Source organism: Fimicolochytrium jonesii (genome assembly GCF_025526975.1).
Source record: "Fimicolochytrium jonesii strain JEL569 chromosome Unknown EV422scaffold_2, whole genome shotgun sequence".
Lineage (NCBI taxonomy): Eukaryota > Fungi > Chytridiomycota > Chytridiomycetes > Spizellomycetales > Powellomycetaceae > Fimicolochytrium > Fimicolochytrium jonesii.
Genome location: NW_026515669.1, coordinates 802,433 through 820,434, shown reverse-complemented (window position 1 = coordinate 820,434; position 18,002 = coordinate 802,433). Strand labels below are relative to the sequence as shown.

Sequence of the window (18,002 nt, the reverse complement as noted above, 5' to 3'; positions counted from 1 at the left end):
ATCCGATATATCTCTGTGGTCTGAGAATCAAGCAGAATGCCATGACGTCGTAATGAACACAGCATCTGGCTGCGAATCTTATTATAAGTTAGTCTTGGGCTCTTGGGAACCAATAATGTAGGACAGGATAAGCCTATCATCCACTTTCCAGACTTCCTTTCTCGATAAAAAAAGAACTATAGTTTCGGCTCGGAAGTTCCTCATTTTGTTTGAAAAGACGTTCCTGATCATAAGTTGAAATGAAAAGGTTGTGTGGCTCTGGGCAAGTTCGAATGCCTGGTGGCTTTTCGAAAGAACGGCATTTTCTTCACAGCCGAATGTTTTGGGGTGTGATCGAACGAACCAGTATATATAGACATGAAGGGAGAAGGATGGAAGCTCCACCCAGTCCGGCCTCTGCTAAAGAGGCTACCTACGCCAAATGTCCTCGTAGGGTACTGCAGGCTCATCGACCGCGTTTCATCTCATTCCAGCAACGACATGAGCACATCTCACAACTTTGTCTTTGCTTGCAACTCCTTCACCTTGTATTCCTCGACCGGCTTGTTCGGGAACGCGCCCTTGCTGAGCTCCCAAGTGGCCTTGATGTCCGCTGCCATCTCCTCACCGTTGATAACGACGGTGTTGGGCGCACCCGTGACATCCTTGATTGCGTTCTGTACCGCTTCGTCCAGGTCTTCGGTGGTCGCCGCCTTTTGGCTGCGGACGTGGACACTAAGTTTACGACGGAAGGCAGACCCGACTGCGATGTGTTCCTCGTAGAAGTTGACGAGCTCAGCTTGCTGAACTTCGTGAATCTGTAAGACAACCGGACAACGGTCATTACTCCTAATCGGCGCCTGTCATTGATCAGGTACAGTCACACATACCCGCGCAGCGTCCTCAACATGCTGTTCAAAGTTGTAATATCTTGAGGATACATGTGTCCACAGCCGGTGCGACTCCTGCGCCAAGTTCTTATCTTTTTCCAGCAACCGCGCCGCCAACGCGTTCTGGTGTTTCTTGAACTCTTCAGGAGTCATGTCCAAGAGAGTTTGCTGTTGCGACAACCGTTAGAACTGCGCCGGAACCGATAAGCACACACAGTCCGCATCCTACCCGCATGCTGTCCAACCATGCATTGATTCTCGTCTCCAGGAACGCGGGGTCCTTTTCACTTTGGATTATGACGCGGAATCCCATAGCGCCGGTGCTTTTACGCAGGCCGCTGAAGACCATGTATCCTGTGATTCAGAACATAGTTAATACGGCCTAGCTCAGTACTTGCGATGGTTACAGATCGTTGCTAAACCCACCAAGCTGCTCCTTCGTCCTTAGCTGATCGAAAGCTGGTTCATGGGCAATCTGGCTGAACAGGCTCAAGTGAGCACGAAGCGTGGTGTCCGTGAAATCTCCGACTTGAATGTAGTATTCAATAGCAGAATTGAGATTGTCCGCGTTGGGGACTTCCCGAGTGTGCACATATGATATCCCTGACGATGATAGGGTAAGTCGCAGGGCTCAGATTCTCAGCCTCATCGGAGTATTCCCACCTGTTGGTAGCAATTGGGTTCGAAGCGTCTGAGACCGCTGGAAGTGAGGCAGTGGCTTTGGTTGGAAAGCATCCTCCAATATGGACACCAACTTGAGTGCCGTCTGCAACATATCCAATGGTTAAGCGATTAGCGAATTGTCCGACGTGATCAGAAATCCAACCAAAAATTCCTACGCACCTCAGCCTCAATGTTTCCATGTGCAAGGCCTTCTACATACATGTGCTTCAGGAGATGTGGATAGAACTCCTCAATGTGCTCTGCCTTGATACCTGGAATAAAATAGGGCGTCAACATAAGCAAGTGTAATTGACTCCTTGAGCATTTGCCACGGACCATAGAGCTCTGTCAACTTTTCCTCATGGGTCCACAGTTTCTCTTGCGTGAGGTGGCTGATGTAATACATGGCATGCTGATGGGGGGACTCCATCGCCCAGTTCTTGTATGATCGACAGACCTAAATGTAAAGATGGGAATCAGCCAACAACTCGGGTAAGGCAATGTCACTTAAGCACTCAAGCGCACCTGTTCGCAGATAAACTTGAAGCGTAATGGATCCACTTTGAGACTCTTCATCTTCTCCACAATCTTCGTCAGTAAGATGGGAAGCTTGTCGTTGTAGCCGCCAAGAATTAACTGAAAATATGAATGTGTGAATGATTAGCGGTATCCTTGGAACAGTACTTCGTTGGTCGCAGCCTACATACCACCATGCCGTCCGTGTTGTTCTCCAAAGCATACGAAAGGCCTGCGACTTCGGCGTAGTAGGAGAACTCGTTCAATGCGTCTTTCAGCAGGTCAGTGTAAACTCTCGTCAAGGTGCATGCCAAAGGAGTCACATATGACATAGGGCTGTCAGAGTAGGAAGAGAACTGCATGAGCGGACTCTCCTCCAAATGTGGGCTTGTCCGTGAACTGTATACCTCTTCAACTGGAACCACACGTTGGCCTTCGGCACCAAGAATACGTCATCCTTCTTATGCCACATACGCGTGAGGCTGGTGTCCTTGATGATCTCCGCATGTGGTAATGGCTGCCCGTGTCCATTTCTTCATGAGACATTCGTCTTGACGGTGAAAGCCTTAAGGGATACGTTACCTCTCTCTCGCTTTTCCGGACGTCGAACTTCTCTGGGATAAACTCATTTCGCGCCGGCAAGCGGAGCTCTGGATTATTTACCCCGCTGTTCGCAAGCGCCTACAACCGAGTCAAGTGATCAGAGCGATGAAAAAAGTGTAGATCGCATATCGGCCTCTCACCTTTTGCAGATTTTCCGGTAAATCTCTCACGGCATACTCAGTGCCGTACCACTGAGCTTTCTCAAAGGTCAATGGCTCCTTTGTGTCTTGTGCTGGGGACACGAGTGTGAGCCTGTGCGCGAGAGGTCAGCCTTCCAGCGCGTCATTGATACTAACAATGATGCTTATATATCACCTGAAGTTGTCCCTCCGCAGATAGTCCAGGCACATCTTGATCTTATCCGGATCGTAGTCGTAGAGCAAGTATGGACCAGCAAGGACGTCAGCAGGCAGGTATTCATGCATGTGCCCCGCTAATCTCGATGTGTATGAAGAAGGAGGCGACTTTTCCTTGAAACGGAAGGACATTGTCGCAAGTTGCTTGCACTATGAGAAATGTCAAGGTCAGACTATGACATTCGAGACAGAGGTCTCCAGGTGCTCTCCACCATACACACTTCTTGAAAAATCCAATCTTGAACACCGTCCTTTTTCACCATATCGATGTATTGAAAGATGATGGGAACGATCTCCTCGTAGTGCTCAACGCCGGCTAATGTCAAGTCGACAGAGACCTTGAAGAAATCGAAATTGATTCCTCCGTGGGATACCCCAGCGGAAAGAGCAATTGCCCACCCTGATAACCGTCGCATGAGTAGTGACCGCAGCTCAAAGCGAGTGTGCAACAGGAGGGCTACCTTTGCTTTTCAACAAGGAGAGTATCGACCCGTCTCCTTCGTGTCCGATCAAATGCGCAAGGTATTTGCTGGGCTGGCATGAAGACCTTGTTCGTCATGATTCGGCTGACTCGGAAATCATAACCATGAACACGAACCTGAGATCGATAATACGTTCGGGTATCCGGGAAAGGGAATGTGAGTTCCAGATGCCGGAGTTCTTTCACTGGTTTAATCAAAATTTCTTTCTGCAGGGGGCGTCAGCGTAAGCGAAGTTAAGAATCCATGCGGATGCTGTACCCACCCCCAGTTCCACAGGTGTCAGAGGATGACCCGTAAACGATGGAACGGCAATATCTTTGTTCTTCACTTCGGCAAACCGGCTTGTTGTCCAAGCAGCCAATGTATCCAGGGGCTCTATAAAATTGTTGAGCGTCACGTCATTTGCTCATCAAAGATCCGAATCCGTTAAGTACCTTTTCCCAAAATGACAAGCTTCATGATATTGGCGCTGTAGTACTTGCTATGGAAATCTAACAAGATTTTGCGAATATCTAGACCCTTCTGCAGTGGAATGTCTCGCAGAGTCTCCAGATTTCCTGCAAATATGGTAGGTCAGATCCCGTATCGATCAGTCATCCCCGAGAATGCCATACAAACCTGTGCCAAATTTGCGAAACGGGTGCCCCGGAGAAGAGAGGTCCTTTTCGAGCTGATAAAGGCGCCAGTTGTCGGACTGTAGATTCTTTTTATGCTCAGAGTCCACTGCGTTCATCTCACGCTCCGTACATGACTCCGCAAACAGAGGAGTTATGAAAAATTGAGCGAAACGATCCAGCGCTCCTTCGAAGTGTTCGGAGGTGACCTCAAAGTAGTAGTCTGCGCAACATGGTCCTCAGCCGCTGAATGCTCTAAAGGGTATCTGCAATCGTCCACTCACTTGTGTTCTCCACTAAAGAAATGAGAAATTAGCGTGTGCACCATGTCGCGTCAGCAGTGCTTGACGTGTGCAAGTGTGGTTCTACCTACCGGATGTGAATGCGTTCGAATGTCCACCATGCTCTGACAGGTACTGATACATCAAAGAGCGTCAAGATGGCTCGTAATGGAAGGACTAAGATGAAGATCCACCTCCAAGATACCTGGTTGTAATCGTTCTCTACCGGGTACTGTAGCGCGTGATCGGAGAGCGTAAGTTGCATAGCAAGGCGAGAATACAAGAGGAAGATCTTAGCGTACCTTCTCAGTTCCCTGTGAAACAGAGTTGAAGCAGAATTAGACAAGGTCTTGGAAAGTTCTTGGCCCAGGAAAAGTATACAAACCATGAAAACTGGACGAACGCGTTCATATTCGGGGACAGTTGTTAATGCACCATCCCGACATCCATTCAAACGGAACTGAGAACTCACGCAAATGCTCGCAAAAGTGAGCGAGTCCCGCGACGTCGTCAGGATCGCAAAGATGCCCAACATGGACATCTAAAGCGGCGGAAGACTTGTCGGTGTTCGGGTCAGAGATCAGAAGAGCTTGGAGCTTGTTGTCCAAAGTCAGCAATCTGTACGAGCGGTCGTCCTGGTCTGGCTTGATAATGTCCTCAAAGACGGAACCCGGAGGCGGCTGTAAAACTGATTGTGTTGCCATCGTGTCCGTCGGCCCGGCCAAGGAAGGACACTGGTTCTGAACTTGGAAAAACAAGAGATGTGCCCCGAAAACAGAGCGACCGAATCTAGCTGCAGCGACTATATCGAGTGACCAACTAAGCGGTGTGGCAGAGAGCCTTCTGGTATAGAGGAATCAAGAGCTCTACGGGCTGTGCTGATATTGAAGGCAATCCGGGAAATTGCAGCGTCCGGAGCTGTTTCATATGCCAATTACTGTCCTGTATTTATCGCATGTAGACTGCAGTATTTAGGAAACGCGTGCTAAAACGATGTTTAGGATGATGGGCCCTTTGCTGCCGCGAATGATCAGAATCCGGGATGGATCTTAATGTACTGTGGAACACGGCTGGGCCGACTGCGCTCATGGGTTCCGCGGTGAGAAGGACGACAGCCAGGTTTCTCTGTTTCTGCCTCAGTGCGAAAAAGAGCGACATCGCACGCTCATCAGCTCGTCCTCGCCACATATATACTCCACACGCTGAGGTGGATCGCTCTCTATTTTACTCCTCATAGCCAAGTTGTACGCCACACCAGTGGGCTGACTGACGCCGGCGTGGAAGTTTGTGGAAAGAAGAGTTCACTAGCCTCCGTTGCAAACGTGTGAGTGCGCTTTGACTGCCTGCGAGCCTGCCTGCGAGCCTCGAGGCCTCTTTCTCCCTGTATACTAGAAGCCACGCTCTCTCATTGGTTTTCACTTGCTTCTTGGAAACTGGCTTCCTTGCTCAACGAAGCCTTTCTTTGTTCAGGTGGAGGAACGTGATCTCCGGGCAATGGATTCGTTCAACATCTTGGACGATATCTTGGGAAATGAGGATGACGAGCTTGACTTTGAGGACAACGATGCAAAGCAAGCACATTCGGAGGTTGCTAGTCCCCGTGAAAGGTATGTGAACTGTATGAAGCTACTATGGTAGGGAGAACCGCCGCTGACGCTTCCAGCAATAGACTTGAGCCAACGGATCCTCCAAATCAGAAAACGTCCGTTCAATCCGAGTCAGCAGAGGAGCCAGTCTCTAAGCCACAAGAATCATCAATTCCCCCATCGTCCGACGACAATCATCAGCGAATCACCGATGGGTCCGCGAATGACAATCTCAATAAAGAACGTGATCGAGCCTTCAAGCCTGAACGGCAATTGGATTCGAGAGAAGCCCGTCCGTCGACAGATCAGAGTGATCCTCGGGCTGGCGTAAGGCGCGCAGAGCTCGAAAAGGAGCCATCTGCTCCGCGGCAAGTTAGAATCACCAGAGAACCCGACTTGTGGCGCCCTCAGGATGACGACAGGAAAGGACCGGGAAGTGAGTCTAGGCGACGGAATGAACCTGATTCGTGGAGACCTCAAGAAAGAGAACGGGAACGCCCGCGCGAGCGCGAGCGTGATGATAGGATCTGGCCCCGGGATAGCGAGAACAAGGAGCGGGAGCAAATGCGGGAGCGGTACAGTGACCGCCGTTCATCGAACAGACAAGAGGATGTTACTCGCGATAGGTCACGCATATATGAAAACTTCAGTGCAAGAGATTCGAGAGCGCTGCAGAATGGAAAACATCGGGAAGGCGAGGTTACGGAGAACCTACCCACGCAAATCAGAGATTCACAATTGTCGGCACGTCGTCTTTCCGGAGATGCGCAAGGTTAGCGTGGGTAGTCAGATCTTGGAAGCGTGAGCTGTCCGCTGAAGCTAGAAAATCTCATCACAGATCCGGCGTCAGCCTTGGCAAGGGATCATGCATCATATGATCGGGAGAAACTCGTTGAAGACCGGCGTAGGCATGGCGATCTTCCGGAGAGCAGGCGAATTTCGGAGGGATCGAGTCGACGTCGGAACTCTGGAGCAGATCTGCGCCGCCGTGATTCGCTGAGTGAAGACCATTCCCGTTTGCGTACGTCTAGGGACCAGTCAGCTAGCGATCTGAAACGCGATGGGCCTTCCAGCCCCGAAATCCGGGCACCTGCTAACACTCGAGGTCACGAGGGTGCTCATCGCTCCTTTGACCGAGCGGAGAGGATCCGAGATCCCCGAGATGATTTAAGGAGAGCACGATCAGCATACGGAAACGACCTACCGGTGAGCAGAGACGCGGAGCGAGAGCTGTCGAATCGATCCGACCCGAGAGACACCCGATCAAAGGACGAGCCTAATCCTCGTGGCGTTGACGATACCCTGGCAAAAAAGGTACATACTTCGTTAACGCACTTGTTTGGAAGAAGAGCTCGATTGTCTCGTTATCGAGACTTTGTGCGCGTTTGAGATGGGCGAGCCTCTGATCCGGCGGGTTAGCACACGATGTGTACCTTACCGTGGGACCATCCATGCTGTCGCTCCCCCCCTCCCCTGAGCCAAACGTGACTCGTATGTTACTTGGAAAGCTAGGATGTGGAAGGAGCGACCGGCGTCGGATTGGTTAGGCGGAAGCGCACCTCTCGCACACCTGACGGCATCCCTAATTGGAATGAGGACGTCATACGGCGCGCGCGCACAGTTCAAAACCGTTAAGGGCGGGCTCACCGTTGGACAAAGGGTTGCGAGTGCAAATCTAGCCTGGAGCTGATGTTTGCGGTGGAGCACTTTGGCCGGGGACCGGATGAGGCAGCGGCTAGTCGGCTTCCTTTTGAAGGAGGCAAAACTTGGGATGCAGGGTGCACGATCTCACCATAATCACCCCACCCATCAACAGCAGGTGAACTCGGCAGCGCTCACCAGCAAGTCTACATCGCAAACAACTGGGCCTCCTGCCCCGATGGTGCATCCCGACCGATTGAGAGCATTGGGCATTGAACTCGCTGATGCAGAAGCCATACCGCTAGCTGCACGGCCCGTAGTCGACAATCAAAACAGCTCCGGTGGTCAGGCTCGAACAGAAGTGCGTCGAAGCAGACGAGGGCCCGAAGGCGCAGAGGGATTGAGTGGAGGCACTCGGCCCTCTGCTATCACCCAGCGATTAGGTCCGAGATTTGAAGACAGTTCAGCCAATACCCATGGACACCAGCACGCCGGGGACAAACGGAAACGCGGACTCGAAGCGGACGACGACGCAATTCGAGGCTCGCCCGGTGCAAAGGAAGGGCGAGGAGCGGTTACATCAAGGATGCAGGGTGCGTGGTGTCAAGTCGCTGCTTCCGAGGAGAGATCACACGCTCAAAATCAGGCTTGAAATCATAGAGGAACCTGGGGGAGCTCGAGCGAAGACCAGCAGATACTTTTTGTTATCGGCTCCGGACTACGAGTCGGTCAAGAAATCTCAGGAAGAGGTACATACATTACCCGCCCGTTCCCCGCCCGTGCTTCCGATATGCTCACTGTCTCACTTTGAATGTCTCAGGGCACTTTCTCCGCTAGCGATGCGAAGTCTTCGTTACTGAACAGCGCTTTCCAGGTATTGTTTTGAAAAAAATGCCAGAGTGCTCCCAGCATACTGAAATGATTTGCATCCAGTCCGGTCATGAAATCCTCGTCGTCTTTACGGTGGAAAATAGTAGACGATTTCAAGGTTGGACATATTCATGTGACCTTCCATTCGGGCGCGTATCAGATATTGATGCCCTTATCGTAGGATATGGTCTGATGACAGCAGAGGCGAAAGCGGATAAACGTGGAGACGTCGCTGATGGAGCGAAATCCTTTGGCGTGCAATGGATACGAACGTGGGTCTAGCGATTTCGAACTTGCACTCGAGTCATGTTGCTGATTGAGTTTTTGATGCAGGGGGGACGTTCACCAAGGAAAAGTGCGCGAAGCATTGCGCCAAATCGAGGGAGGAAGTAACATCAAACTCACTATGAAGGAGGTGAGTTGCGCGGGCAGAGCAGTTGTTTAGCTCTGAGCTTGCTATTCTGACATCTCGATTTCAGGAGCTCTCCAAAGATGTGGGCGTTATTCTTTGCAAGGTCCTGGATGCCGACTGTGCCCTTGCCCCTTCGCGACCAGCAGTGCGCAAACTCGAAGCTGATGTGCCAATGGAGGGTATTCAAGTGAGCGATGCTCACGCTGTCGCTCAAGACATGTATGTTATTGTGGCATGGCTTCTAGCATATTGAGATGCTATTTGCCCTATACTTATCTCAAACGTCTCGTAGGCGTCCGCACCCAATTGATACCCGCCCAACCCCTGAAGCATCACGCCGAGTGAACCTTGCGGCTGAAAGAGAGCCTAGCAACCACCATGTCGCCCCTTCCGTCGGTCCTGCCGTACATCCATCGCGCCTCAGCTACGTTGAGAATGCGATCAATCCTCAGCGCACCTCGCTGCCGCAAGAATCTCGAGTGAGGGAGAGGCCCCCGCGAGGTTCTAGACGTGGAGACGGTGGGAGGCGAGCCACTTCCTCCGGGGCAAATGCTACGGAAGTTCCCGAACGCCGGCCAAGGCCGTTGCATAGCGAACCGTCTCCACTTACCACCGAGACCCCCCTGGGGGCACATCCGGCAAGGGGAAGAGATGAGGCTGGGACAACCGGGGCTATTCGGGATGATGCAAACAGACGCGAGCCCGGGCGAGCACCTGTACCTCCCCGGGATACGGGCAGTGCTCCAGCTCCGTCTCGACCAATGCAGCCGCCTTTGCGTAGGGAGAGCTTTCGCGACGACCACCCGCCCTCTCGGCGAGACTCGAATTGGGAACGTGGTAAGATGACAGCGCATCCGCCTGAAAGCACACGCCGCACTTCATACCCACCTGGAAGACCGGACGTGCGAGAAGCCGAGTACCCACGATCCAGCGACCCGATTAACCGCGAATCAAATCGGCACATACCACCTGCAGCGATGTCACCACAAGAGCGCCTTCCGCCTTCTCACGCACGACCAGCTCCAAGCCACCCCGCTGATCCCAATCGCCGCGCAGATATCCCGTTCGTCGATCGTGGGGACGGGGTACCGTCGTATTCCGGCAACGCACGCTTCGAGGAGAACCGTCGGTCCCAACCATATCCACAAAGAAACGTAGAAATTCCACCGCACACCAAAGAATCTGAGCGCCGGCACCTCGGTCAGTCATCATCGCAAGACCTGCGACCGCGTGAGTCTTCTCAACAAGGTCACCGAGAGCAGCAATGGGACGATGACAGACGAGGGCGACCCTTGAGTGCGTCCGAAACCCGTCCGCCGCGACCTTTACCTGTGCCGGTCGAAGACATGCGATCTCAACGTCGTCACCCGGCAGAAGAAACTTTACGCCGGTCGGATTCCTACCACCCTCCGGCGCAGTCGACAGTGAGTCCTCGCAAGCCGTCAGGTGGACCGGGCCTCTCCCGTCCAGACCCTGCTGAATATCGCGACCACTCCCGGAGTGCGCAGACTCCTGCTTATACACCAGATTCAAGGGCGGATCGAGGCCATGCCCACGCCCCTCCGGGGCCGGCGCGACCGCGAACTCCTCCTCGAACTTTCCCAGCGGCTGGGGAGGCTGCCCAAGCGGGTTATCATAAAACTGCTCGACCGAAGGAAAGAGACGGCCGCCCATGGCCTAATGAAAGGTCAGTTGACCGACGCGGCTTCTGTTATATGCCGGTCCTGAATCCCCACAGCTCACACTAATTGCGATTTTATTGACAGTGGCCGGCCGGTGCACGAATCGCATATTGCAGCGAGGCGCAGTGAAGCTCGCATGGAGCCGTATCCTCGACCTGTGAGTTTCCAGGAGTCGTTCGCGCAATCGTCGCGCCGTCGGTCTGGGGCTGGGATTCGGGCTGATCATCTTCTTTTACCTTCACCCAGGCCCCTCGAACCCCTCGAGATGCAGAATTTCTCGATGACAGAGGACCTTCCTCTTTGGGACGTCAAGATCGCAGTGGTGGTTACCCCCCTCAATTTGACAATCCTGCACGGGACCGTGCGGTAAGTCGTACCTATCGGTTTTGATAGCTTTTTCCGCCTTGCTTATTTCACTCCTCCTCTTATCCAGGGTTTCCCGGCAGCACAATCGGCCCGTCGCAGATAGAACTTCAAATTCAAATGAAGAAGGAAAATTCGCGTAAGATCATACCCCGGTTACATGCAGTCAACGGATGCGCTCTAAATACAGATTCTGGCACCCCTTTCCGTGTCAGCACCTTCTTGTGTATGGTAGAGTAAATTTGATTCGAATATACCGATATGCCTCTGAACTTCGTACATTCACGTTTGCCCCGCTGATGTTATTCTTCTGGGGGCCCGGCGAGGACCGAATGCGATATTGTGACGTCGCAGCCTGCTCAAGCATCCGTCTCAAAACACTATCAATGATGTAGCAAGTTCTTGCCTACATCGCATACATTCTGCCCTCCCGTTGCATCTCACTTTATCCGAGTTCAACTAGGCGACTTGGTCAAAAGTCCCGTATAGCTGGCAGAACCGAAATCGAAAGTGCAACATCCTTGACCGGGAACCGAACACTTGGATGGCCTGAAACTTCCTGTCATTTTTTTTGACAGTACGGCCCAGTAAGACACCGAGACACTCGAGGAGCAGGAATGTTTACTGGGACGTTAGTGATGATGCGGCTGAGTAGGCTACCATTTCCATAGTGAAATGAAAGGATCCGCCCTCCCTAGAACCACGGCGGGGAGTGAGTTCACCTGCCCGACTCAGCGAGTTTGGGCCGTTACGTAACCAAGTCCGACGTCGAACCGACAGCAGTTTAAACTTCCACGACCCGCATGTAGGCATTAGACGAACGCAACTCTTTCCCAAGCTTATCTCAAGCTAGAACGTGCACAGCACCCCGTCCGTGATAAGACCTTAGTCAACCATTTGTTTGTTGCTGCAATCTCAGGGTCGTTTCACAGTCACTGAAAACAAAGCTTACTTTCTACACACTTCACGGACCAATATATTTATCCAGCCCTGGTCAGTAAGACTATCCCGACCTCAGATTGTTCGTCCATTGAAAGCGCGGCTCGCAGTTTTTCAGTGACTTTCAGCATGTGAGCAGGGCTTTTCCTCATTTCGGAGCGTGGGCATCTGACGCAACCGAGTCATAGTCTGCACCCACTGGTTTCCCGCCAATGAGCCGCCACATTACCCTGGCCCTAATCGCTCCTGCCCTGGTGGATCCTTGCGTGTACGTCTCTCGTATTGACAAATTCCGCACGATTCAAGAGGACTATGTGGATTTCCCTCGATCATTCGGATTCCTTCGCCGTCTATATAAAGCGGACAGAGGCTTCCATCCCCTCCGTCAAACCTCAAAGCATTGATCAAATCCCATCACACAGCATTCCTCACCGTAATAGGAATTCTCTGTCATAACACAACCAATTTGATCAAAACATAAATCACAGAAGTTCCAACAATGACTGCAACCATTCAGCAGAACTTCTCTTCCTTATTCCAAGCCTCGACTTGGACCAACTCGGTTCCCGCTGAGAAGATGCTTGCCGCGACCATGCGCCGAGACAGCGCCATCAGCATGGACGGCGCCAACAAAGCCCCTCCCGCCCTGCCCGTCTTCGGCTTCGCCGCCTGCGATCCCCGAGCTCATGCCGGATCCTTTGTCTTCGCTGCCAAGCCTCCGGTCTGCGACACCGTTCTCAAGCGTGGGTCCCTCACCAACATTGAGGCCCAACCATCACCCGATCGCCCTGCCAAGCAGCAAAAAACCGCGCCTTCCGCCCCCAAGCCCCGCCGGCGAGCAGCAATGCCGTCGGCTCGCGAGCGACGCAACCTGGCCCAACTCAACGTTGAGCTTTTCTACGCTTGGCGCCCCATTGGCAAGCGCACTGCTGCGCACACCGCGCCGGTTGGTGTCCCGCCGATCGCTTGAGCCCGTAGTCGGAAGGTCGCACTTTTTTGAACCTTTGGTTCGGGTGCATCAAATGTTCCTTCAGCAGATATTTCATGATAACATTCTTGCATTTTGTATCTTCCGTTTCGTTGTTGGGATTCCCCATTGCATACTTGTTGTTATACTAGTTCGATTGCAGTCTGTAGTTGTAACTTTGGGAGCATTTGTATCGTCCGTGAATACTCTTTGTCTTTGTAACACTTCTTTGAAATCATATGTTGACTTTGAGTCGACTTCTTCATTTCCATCCTCAGTCTGTTGCAGCTTCATGCGCGGGCGGTAAGGGATAACTATCCGATCCCACATTTCTGCCTACTGAATGTTACGCTGCCATTTGATGCACCTTTCATCCATCCGGCATGCAAATCACTTCTGTGCATTCAGGAGGCCCGCCGAGCGCTTCGGGATGCCTTCGTGCATATATGCCAAATTGCTGTAGGCGGCACATCAGCCCTTCCAAACGACTTTTCAAAGTGGAAAACAGTATGACCTTATATTCCAGAATCGAGCAGCTACATATGTACCACGAGATATGGTTGCGATGCACCATGCTCATAACCGTCAACAACACCCGCTGCTAATGCTTTTATGTCGGGCAATGTTGGATTCTGCCCTGTCACAATGCCCAAATGCCAGCATTTGGCCACAAAGCCGTACGGATACTACCCCACTTAATAGGATAGGACTATGACATACGCATGAACACCTGAGGACGGCGCCTAGAATGAGCACTTGTGGACGGCCCCAGGGCCGGGTGGCAGGCGCCGGGCATCTCACATGCGAAGGTGGAGGCCCGAGGGGATGCAGAAAAGTCCCTAATCTGAAAATGACGAGGTTCCGTCTGCCAGCGTCTGCTGCCGCGTAATGCATTTCAGCTCCCCTCAAGGCTCAGGGTCATCCTAATGTGCACCCAGTGGCTTACTTTCATCACCACAACCACATCCGCCACCATTGTTCATCCACCCACTTGCCGACTTTGGTAGACTCACCGTCTCATTGTTCGCCACCAAAATAAGTAAGTACATAGTGCAGTCTCGGAAGTTCCCCCCGAAATGGTGTTCGACCCAGGAGGATTGAGTGCTGACCGACCACTCCGTTTCCTCCCAGAGAACCTCCTTCTCCACAACCACCGAGTTCACTTTCGTCTGCGCTCGCCGTACCATCAGGCGTGGGACCGCAAACCTTACTAACACATAGCAAGGCATTTCACTGCTGCGAGAGCTCCTTCGCTAGATCATACACGCTTTCACTTCACATTCAACGAATCACCTGCGAAAATGGGCAAAACGAAGAAGAAGGCGGCTGGGCATCAAACCGGCAATGCAGAATCCCTCCCTGATCTTCTACCTGAGGACTCGTCCCAGTACCTCACCGCTGCGTCGACTCGCCACCGCGGTTCTAAGGTTCTCACCGACGAACAAAGCAAATCACGCCGATCAAGTCACCAGGCAGAAAACACCTTCGCAACGACCGGGAAACTCACTACCCCACAAGGCAGTAACAGCTATCTCAGTCACGGCAACGCGCAACACAGAAATGGCACGGGCAGCAGTGCCGCGAGCAGCAACGTCACTCTCCTCGTCGACGAGAACAAAAACAAAAAATGGGCCAATGCACTCGTTCGCACCACATGGACCTTTGTTATGATTGGCCTGCTTTTCGGTGTGTTACTCGCTGGCCATGCCTGGGTCATCATGCTGGTCGTGGTGTTGCAGACGCTGGTGTATAAGGAAGTCATTTCCATTGGAGTCGCGCCTGCCAAGGAGAAGAGATTACCATGGAATCGATTCGCACATTGGTACTTCTTGTTCTCGACCAACTACTTTCTGTACGGCGAAACTCTGATCGAACGGTTCAAGCCTTACGTCTTCGTTGACGCCTTCCTCATGCCGCTGGCATCCCACCATCGTTTTATCAGTTTCTGCCTATACTGTTTGGGCGTGGTGATGTTCGTCATCAACCTCAAAAAGGGCCATTACAAGTTCCAGTTCTCCCAATTTGGATGGACCCACATGGTTCTGCTCATTGTGGTCTGCCAATCCAACTTCATCATCAAGAACATCTTCGAAGGCCTCATCTGGTTCCTCCTGCCAGCAGCGCTTGTCATCTGGAACGACATCGCCGCCTACGTATTCGGATTTTTCTTCGGCCGCACGCCTCTGATCGCGCTGAGTCCGAAAAAGACCTGGGAGGGATTCCTCGGCGCTCTTTTCACGACTGTGATCTTCGGTTGGTTTTTCTCCGCTTTCCTATCGCAGTTCCCGTACATGTACTGTCCTATGCGCGACTTCAAAACCAACTCATTTTCCGGTGCATCCTGCACGCCGAACCCGGTATTCCTGTCTACGGATTACCGCTTCCCGCCGATGCTCTCGGGTCTGCTGCGCTTCCTGTTTCCCTTCGCCGGCGTTCCTTTCCGTACGGTCACGCTGTACCCTATGCAGCTGCACTCGCTCACCCTTTCCATCTTCGCTTCGGTCGTTGCCCCCTTCGGAGGCTTCTTTGCCTCTGGATTTAAACGCGCGTTCAACATCAAGGATTTCGGAGACTCCATACCGGGCCACGGTGGAATCACAGACAGGATGGATTGCCAGTTCCTGATGGGGATGTTCAGCTATATGTACTTTGGAAGCTTTGTGGGGGTGTACAAGGGAATCACGGTCGGGAGCATAGTCGAAATGGCGGTGCAAGGGTTGAACGAGAAGGATCTCATCGAAGTCGTGAAGAGGCTGAAGGAGTATCTGGAGGGGCAGGGGATCGACATCTGACGGGATGCACGTCGCTTGCGGCTGTCATTGTATGTTTATTGATCTCGCCCGCTTGTGGATTCACTGAAGCCACGATTGTCGTCGTATATCAGCCGTATTCCGGAGGGCTGTCAAGGGGTTTCACCCTTCGCGTGTCTCATAATCTACAATATGATACGCTCATTGAGGAACTTCGGAACATTGCTGTAGTGATGCGTCTCTTCTGCTTTTTGAGTACCAGTGAAACTCTATGAGGAGACATGAGACATTTACATGACTGCCACACAATGGCATGGCGGAATGCAAGATGCATGTGTACATCGGAGTAAGTATGACGTCGCCGACTCCTTATGTCTAACTCAGTCATACGATGACAGTACCAAAAACTTGAAAATAAAGGGATATCAATTCCAAAAATGAAGAATGGCAATGGCGTCAGTTGCAGAACGGGGTTCATTGCCGCCCCAATGCCGCTTTCAACGCCGTATGGTATTTCCACGCCTTGAAGCTCTCGACGTGCGAATGATGAGGCGGCTGCGCTAAGGGCTGAGGCTGGTACAGACGGATGGCGTTGAAGACGTAATCTGCTTCTTGTTCTTTGGTGAGGCTTTGTGGTTCGAGCGGCGCGGTCGAGGAGCTTGCAACGGGGATGGCGCCGCTTGGGCGAGCGAGGGTATGTGGTGAATTTGCTGCTGATCCAACTCGTAGGTCGCCTGGTAAACATGGGAGGAGGGGCGAAGGCAGATGTGAACAAGAAGTCTTAAAAGACATGGCATCGCCCCCGAACAAGATGAAGACGGGCTAACCACCCCAAAACAGCACCTTTTCCTTTCTCTTTCTTCTTCTCTTCCTTCTGAACTTGATGCCATTCAGCCACCAACACATCATACAGTTGCGACCGACCCGTTACGGCCCTTTTTTGCCCGACGGTATGGATTTTGCAGGTTATCGAACGCATGCACCTGGTGCCATCCGCCAATTGTACCCCACAGTTCCTATCCATGTCGGCATCCAATGTGGGGACTCCTATAAACGCGAAATTTGAGTTCATCGTTTCCGGAAACAAGCACATCTCCCAGGCTCTTCTCGACATCAGTACGCTTGAAGTCTCAGGTGTCTCATCCATACCTTTTGCTTTCGCAGCATTTGCCTTTGCTTGGGCAGCCTCCTTTTGGGCAGCAGCCTTTTTCTGTTGAGCTGTGGCCCGCACAGCAACCTTTGCGGTTTTAGCAGGTATCTCCCTATCGCCGGCTTCTGATCCGTCTGAGAAACCGGTATGAGTTCCAATCTCTGAAAGTGACACTGCAGAGCCGCTGTATAATGCATATGACATACCATCCACTGGCGTTCCAACCGGTGGCAGTTTCCTCTTCTTCGTAGACGGTGTGCCAGGGGCGGAGGGCGCCGGCGAACCGTCTGGTTTCGTTCCGTCCATGACGACCGCAATCTGGCGTACTGGTTCTGGAGCACTACAAACGTCTACACAGACATCCCAGCTACAATAAGCGTTCTGACCTGCCGGCACCTCGGCATCGTGCGAGCCACCTTAATTCGGCGACATACCCCAATGATCGAGGAAAGCAGCTCGGTACACAATTCGGCCGCACTCTTTGCATTTGACGAGGGGCTGGGGCACGTCAAGGGCCCAGCCAATGCGTTTCCTGTCCTGTTCGGGTTCTTCTCTGCGCCGGCGTGCTGCGATGTTCCGTCAGTATAGTGAAGTTTCCCCATTGAGGGCCCACCCAGTGCCATCGTCCAGCATTTCGCTCTGTAAATAGATGATACCTTGTGGAATACCCAAGAGCTCTCGCAAGTCCAGCCAGGATACGTCCGGCAAGTGCGGCAAGTATCGGTGCTTCATCGCTCAATGGGAACCTGTGCAGCTCCCTTATGTCACCCTTTATCACGCACGTCAGGCTATTCCGACCTCGGCGCTTTCGGCTCCAAAATCGCCTGACAGCGTTGCTCTGTCCCACGTCAGCCTCAGTCGGGCCTACATATATTTTCCCACCCTCTGCCCACCCACAACTATGACTATGAAGTCGCCGGTCCGAGGCTCAGAGCGATCTCACACTCAGAATCAGCACAACCAGGAAACAGCATCTCCGAACCACCGCAGCTCAACACAGCAAGCTCGAGAGTTTCCACAGCAAATGGATTCCGAGGACGACATTTCCCTGCCCTCACTGCAGAGGAGGCTGACTTAGCTCAGTCAATGGCGGAAGAGACGGCAGAAGCCGAGGAAAATGACCAATTGCAAGCTTCAAAGGAATTGCGTGCTCCAACAGAGGCCGTCGAGACTCGTTTGAAGCTTACCTGAAGGAGCTGGAGGACCAGGAGCTCTTCGTGCAGACTTCCAACCATGCGAAGTTAGCTGGAGAGGTTGC

The 18,002-nt window shown here is 52.4% G+C and overlaps 5 protein-coding genes across 5 annotated transcripts; 3 read left to right on the top strand and 2 right to left on the bottom strand.

Moving 5' to 3' along the window:
- Positions 1–491: 491 nt before the first annotated feature.
- EV422DRAFT_563662 (Metalloenzyme, LuxS/M16 peptidase-like protein) lies at positions 492–5,088 on the bottom strand (the record flags this gene model as incomplete). Its single annotated transcript, XM_053072096.1, has 25 exons — positions 492–797; positions 870–1,037; positions 1,099–1,223; positions 1,296–1,472; positions 1,533–1,635; positions 1,713–1,804; positions 1,869–1,989; positions 2,058–2,168; positions 2,240–2,384; positions 2,456–2,565; positions 2,631–2,729; positions 2,792–2,903; positions 2,967–3,157; positions 3,229–3,407; positions 3,469–3,541; positions 3,606–3,695; positions 3,752–3,864; positions 3,924–4,046; positions 4,108–4,326; positions 4,388–4,399; positions 4,477–4,519; positions 4,590–4,616; positions 4,687–4,698; positions 4,770–4,777; positions 4,857–5,088. 25 exons carry the CDS (start codon positions 5,086–5,088, stop codon positions 492–494), a joined length of 2,991 nt encoding a protein of 996 aa, XP_052929301.1.
- A 398-nt stretch (positions 5,089–5,486) lies between these two features.
- EV422DRAFT_142806 (uncharacterized protein) lies at positions 5,487–6,918 on the top strand. Its single transcript, XM_053064822.1, has 3 exons — positions 5,487–5,708; positions 5,855–5,991; positions 6,054–6,918. Exons 2-3 carry the CDS (start codon positions 5,879–5,881, stop codon positions 6,745–6,747), a joined length of 807 nt encoding a protein of 268 aa, XP_052929300.1. The 5' UTR covers positions 5,487–5,708; positions 5,855–5,878; the 3' UTR covers positions 6,748–6,918.
- Positions 6,919–8,087: 1,169 nt separating this feature from the next.
- Positions 8,088–11,081, top strand: EV422DRAFT_563661 (uncharacterized protein; the record flags this gene model as incomplete). The annotated part of the gene is made up of 11 exons (XM_053072095.1): positions 8,088–8,360; positions 8,432–8,485; positions 8,545–8,599; positions 8,663–8,753; positions 8,815–8,896; positions 8,961–9,112; positions 9,186–9,372; positions 10,421–10,580; positions 10,660–10,732; positions 10,822–10,941; positions 11,009–11,081. 11 exons carry the CDS (start codon positions 8,088–8,090, stop codon positions 11,079–11,081), a joined length of 1,320 nt encoding a protein of 439 aa, XP_052929299.1.
- A 2,768-nt stretch (positions 11,082–13,849) lies between these two features.
- EV422DRAFT_142718 (phosphatidate cytidylyltransferase) lies at positions 13,850–16,006 on the top strand. Its single transcript, XM_053064821.1, has 2 exons — positions 13,850–13,883; positions 14,070–16,006. The coding sequence occupies exon 2, from the start codon at positions 14,146–14,148 to the stop codon at positions 15,634–15,636; it is 1,491 nt and encodes a 496-aa protein (XP_052929298.1). The 5' UTR covers positions 13,850–13,883; positions 14,070–14,145; the 3' UTR covers positions 15,637–16,006.
- Positions 15,853–17,677, bottom strand: EV422DRAFT_142696 (SCA7, zinc-binding domain-containing protein). The gene is made up of 6 exons (XM_053064820.1): positions 17,401–17,677; positions 17,179–17,310; positions 16,951–17,094; positions 16,744–16,878; positions 16,438–16,641; positions 15,853–16,328 (listed from the first exon to the last, which is right to left on the bottom strand). Exons 1-6 carry the CDS (start codon positions 17,474–17,476, stop codon positions 16,069–16,071), a joined length of 951 nt encoding a protein of 316 aa, XP_052929297.1. The 5' UTR covers positions 17,477–17,677; the 3' UTR covers positions 15,853–16,068.
- Between the last annotated feature and the right edge of the window lie 325 nt (positions 17,678–18,002).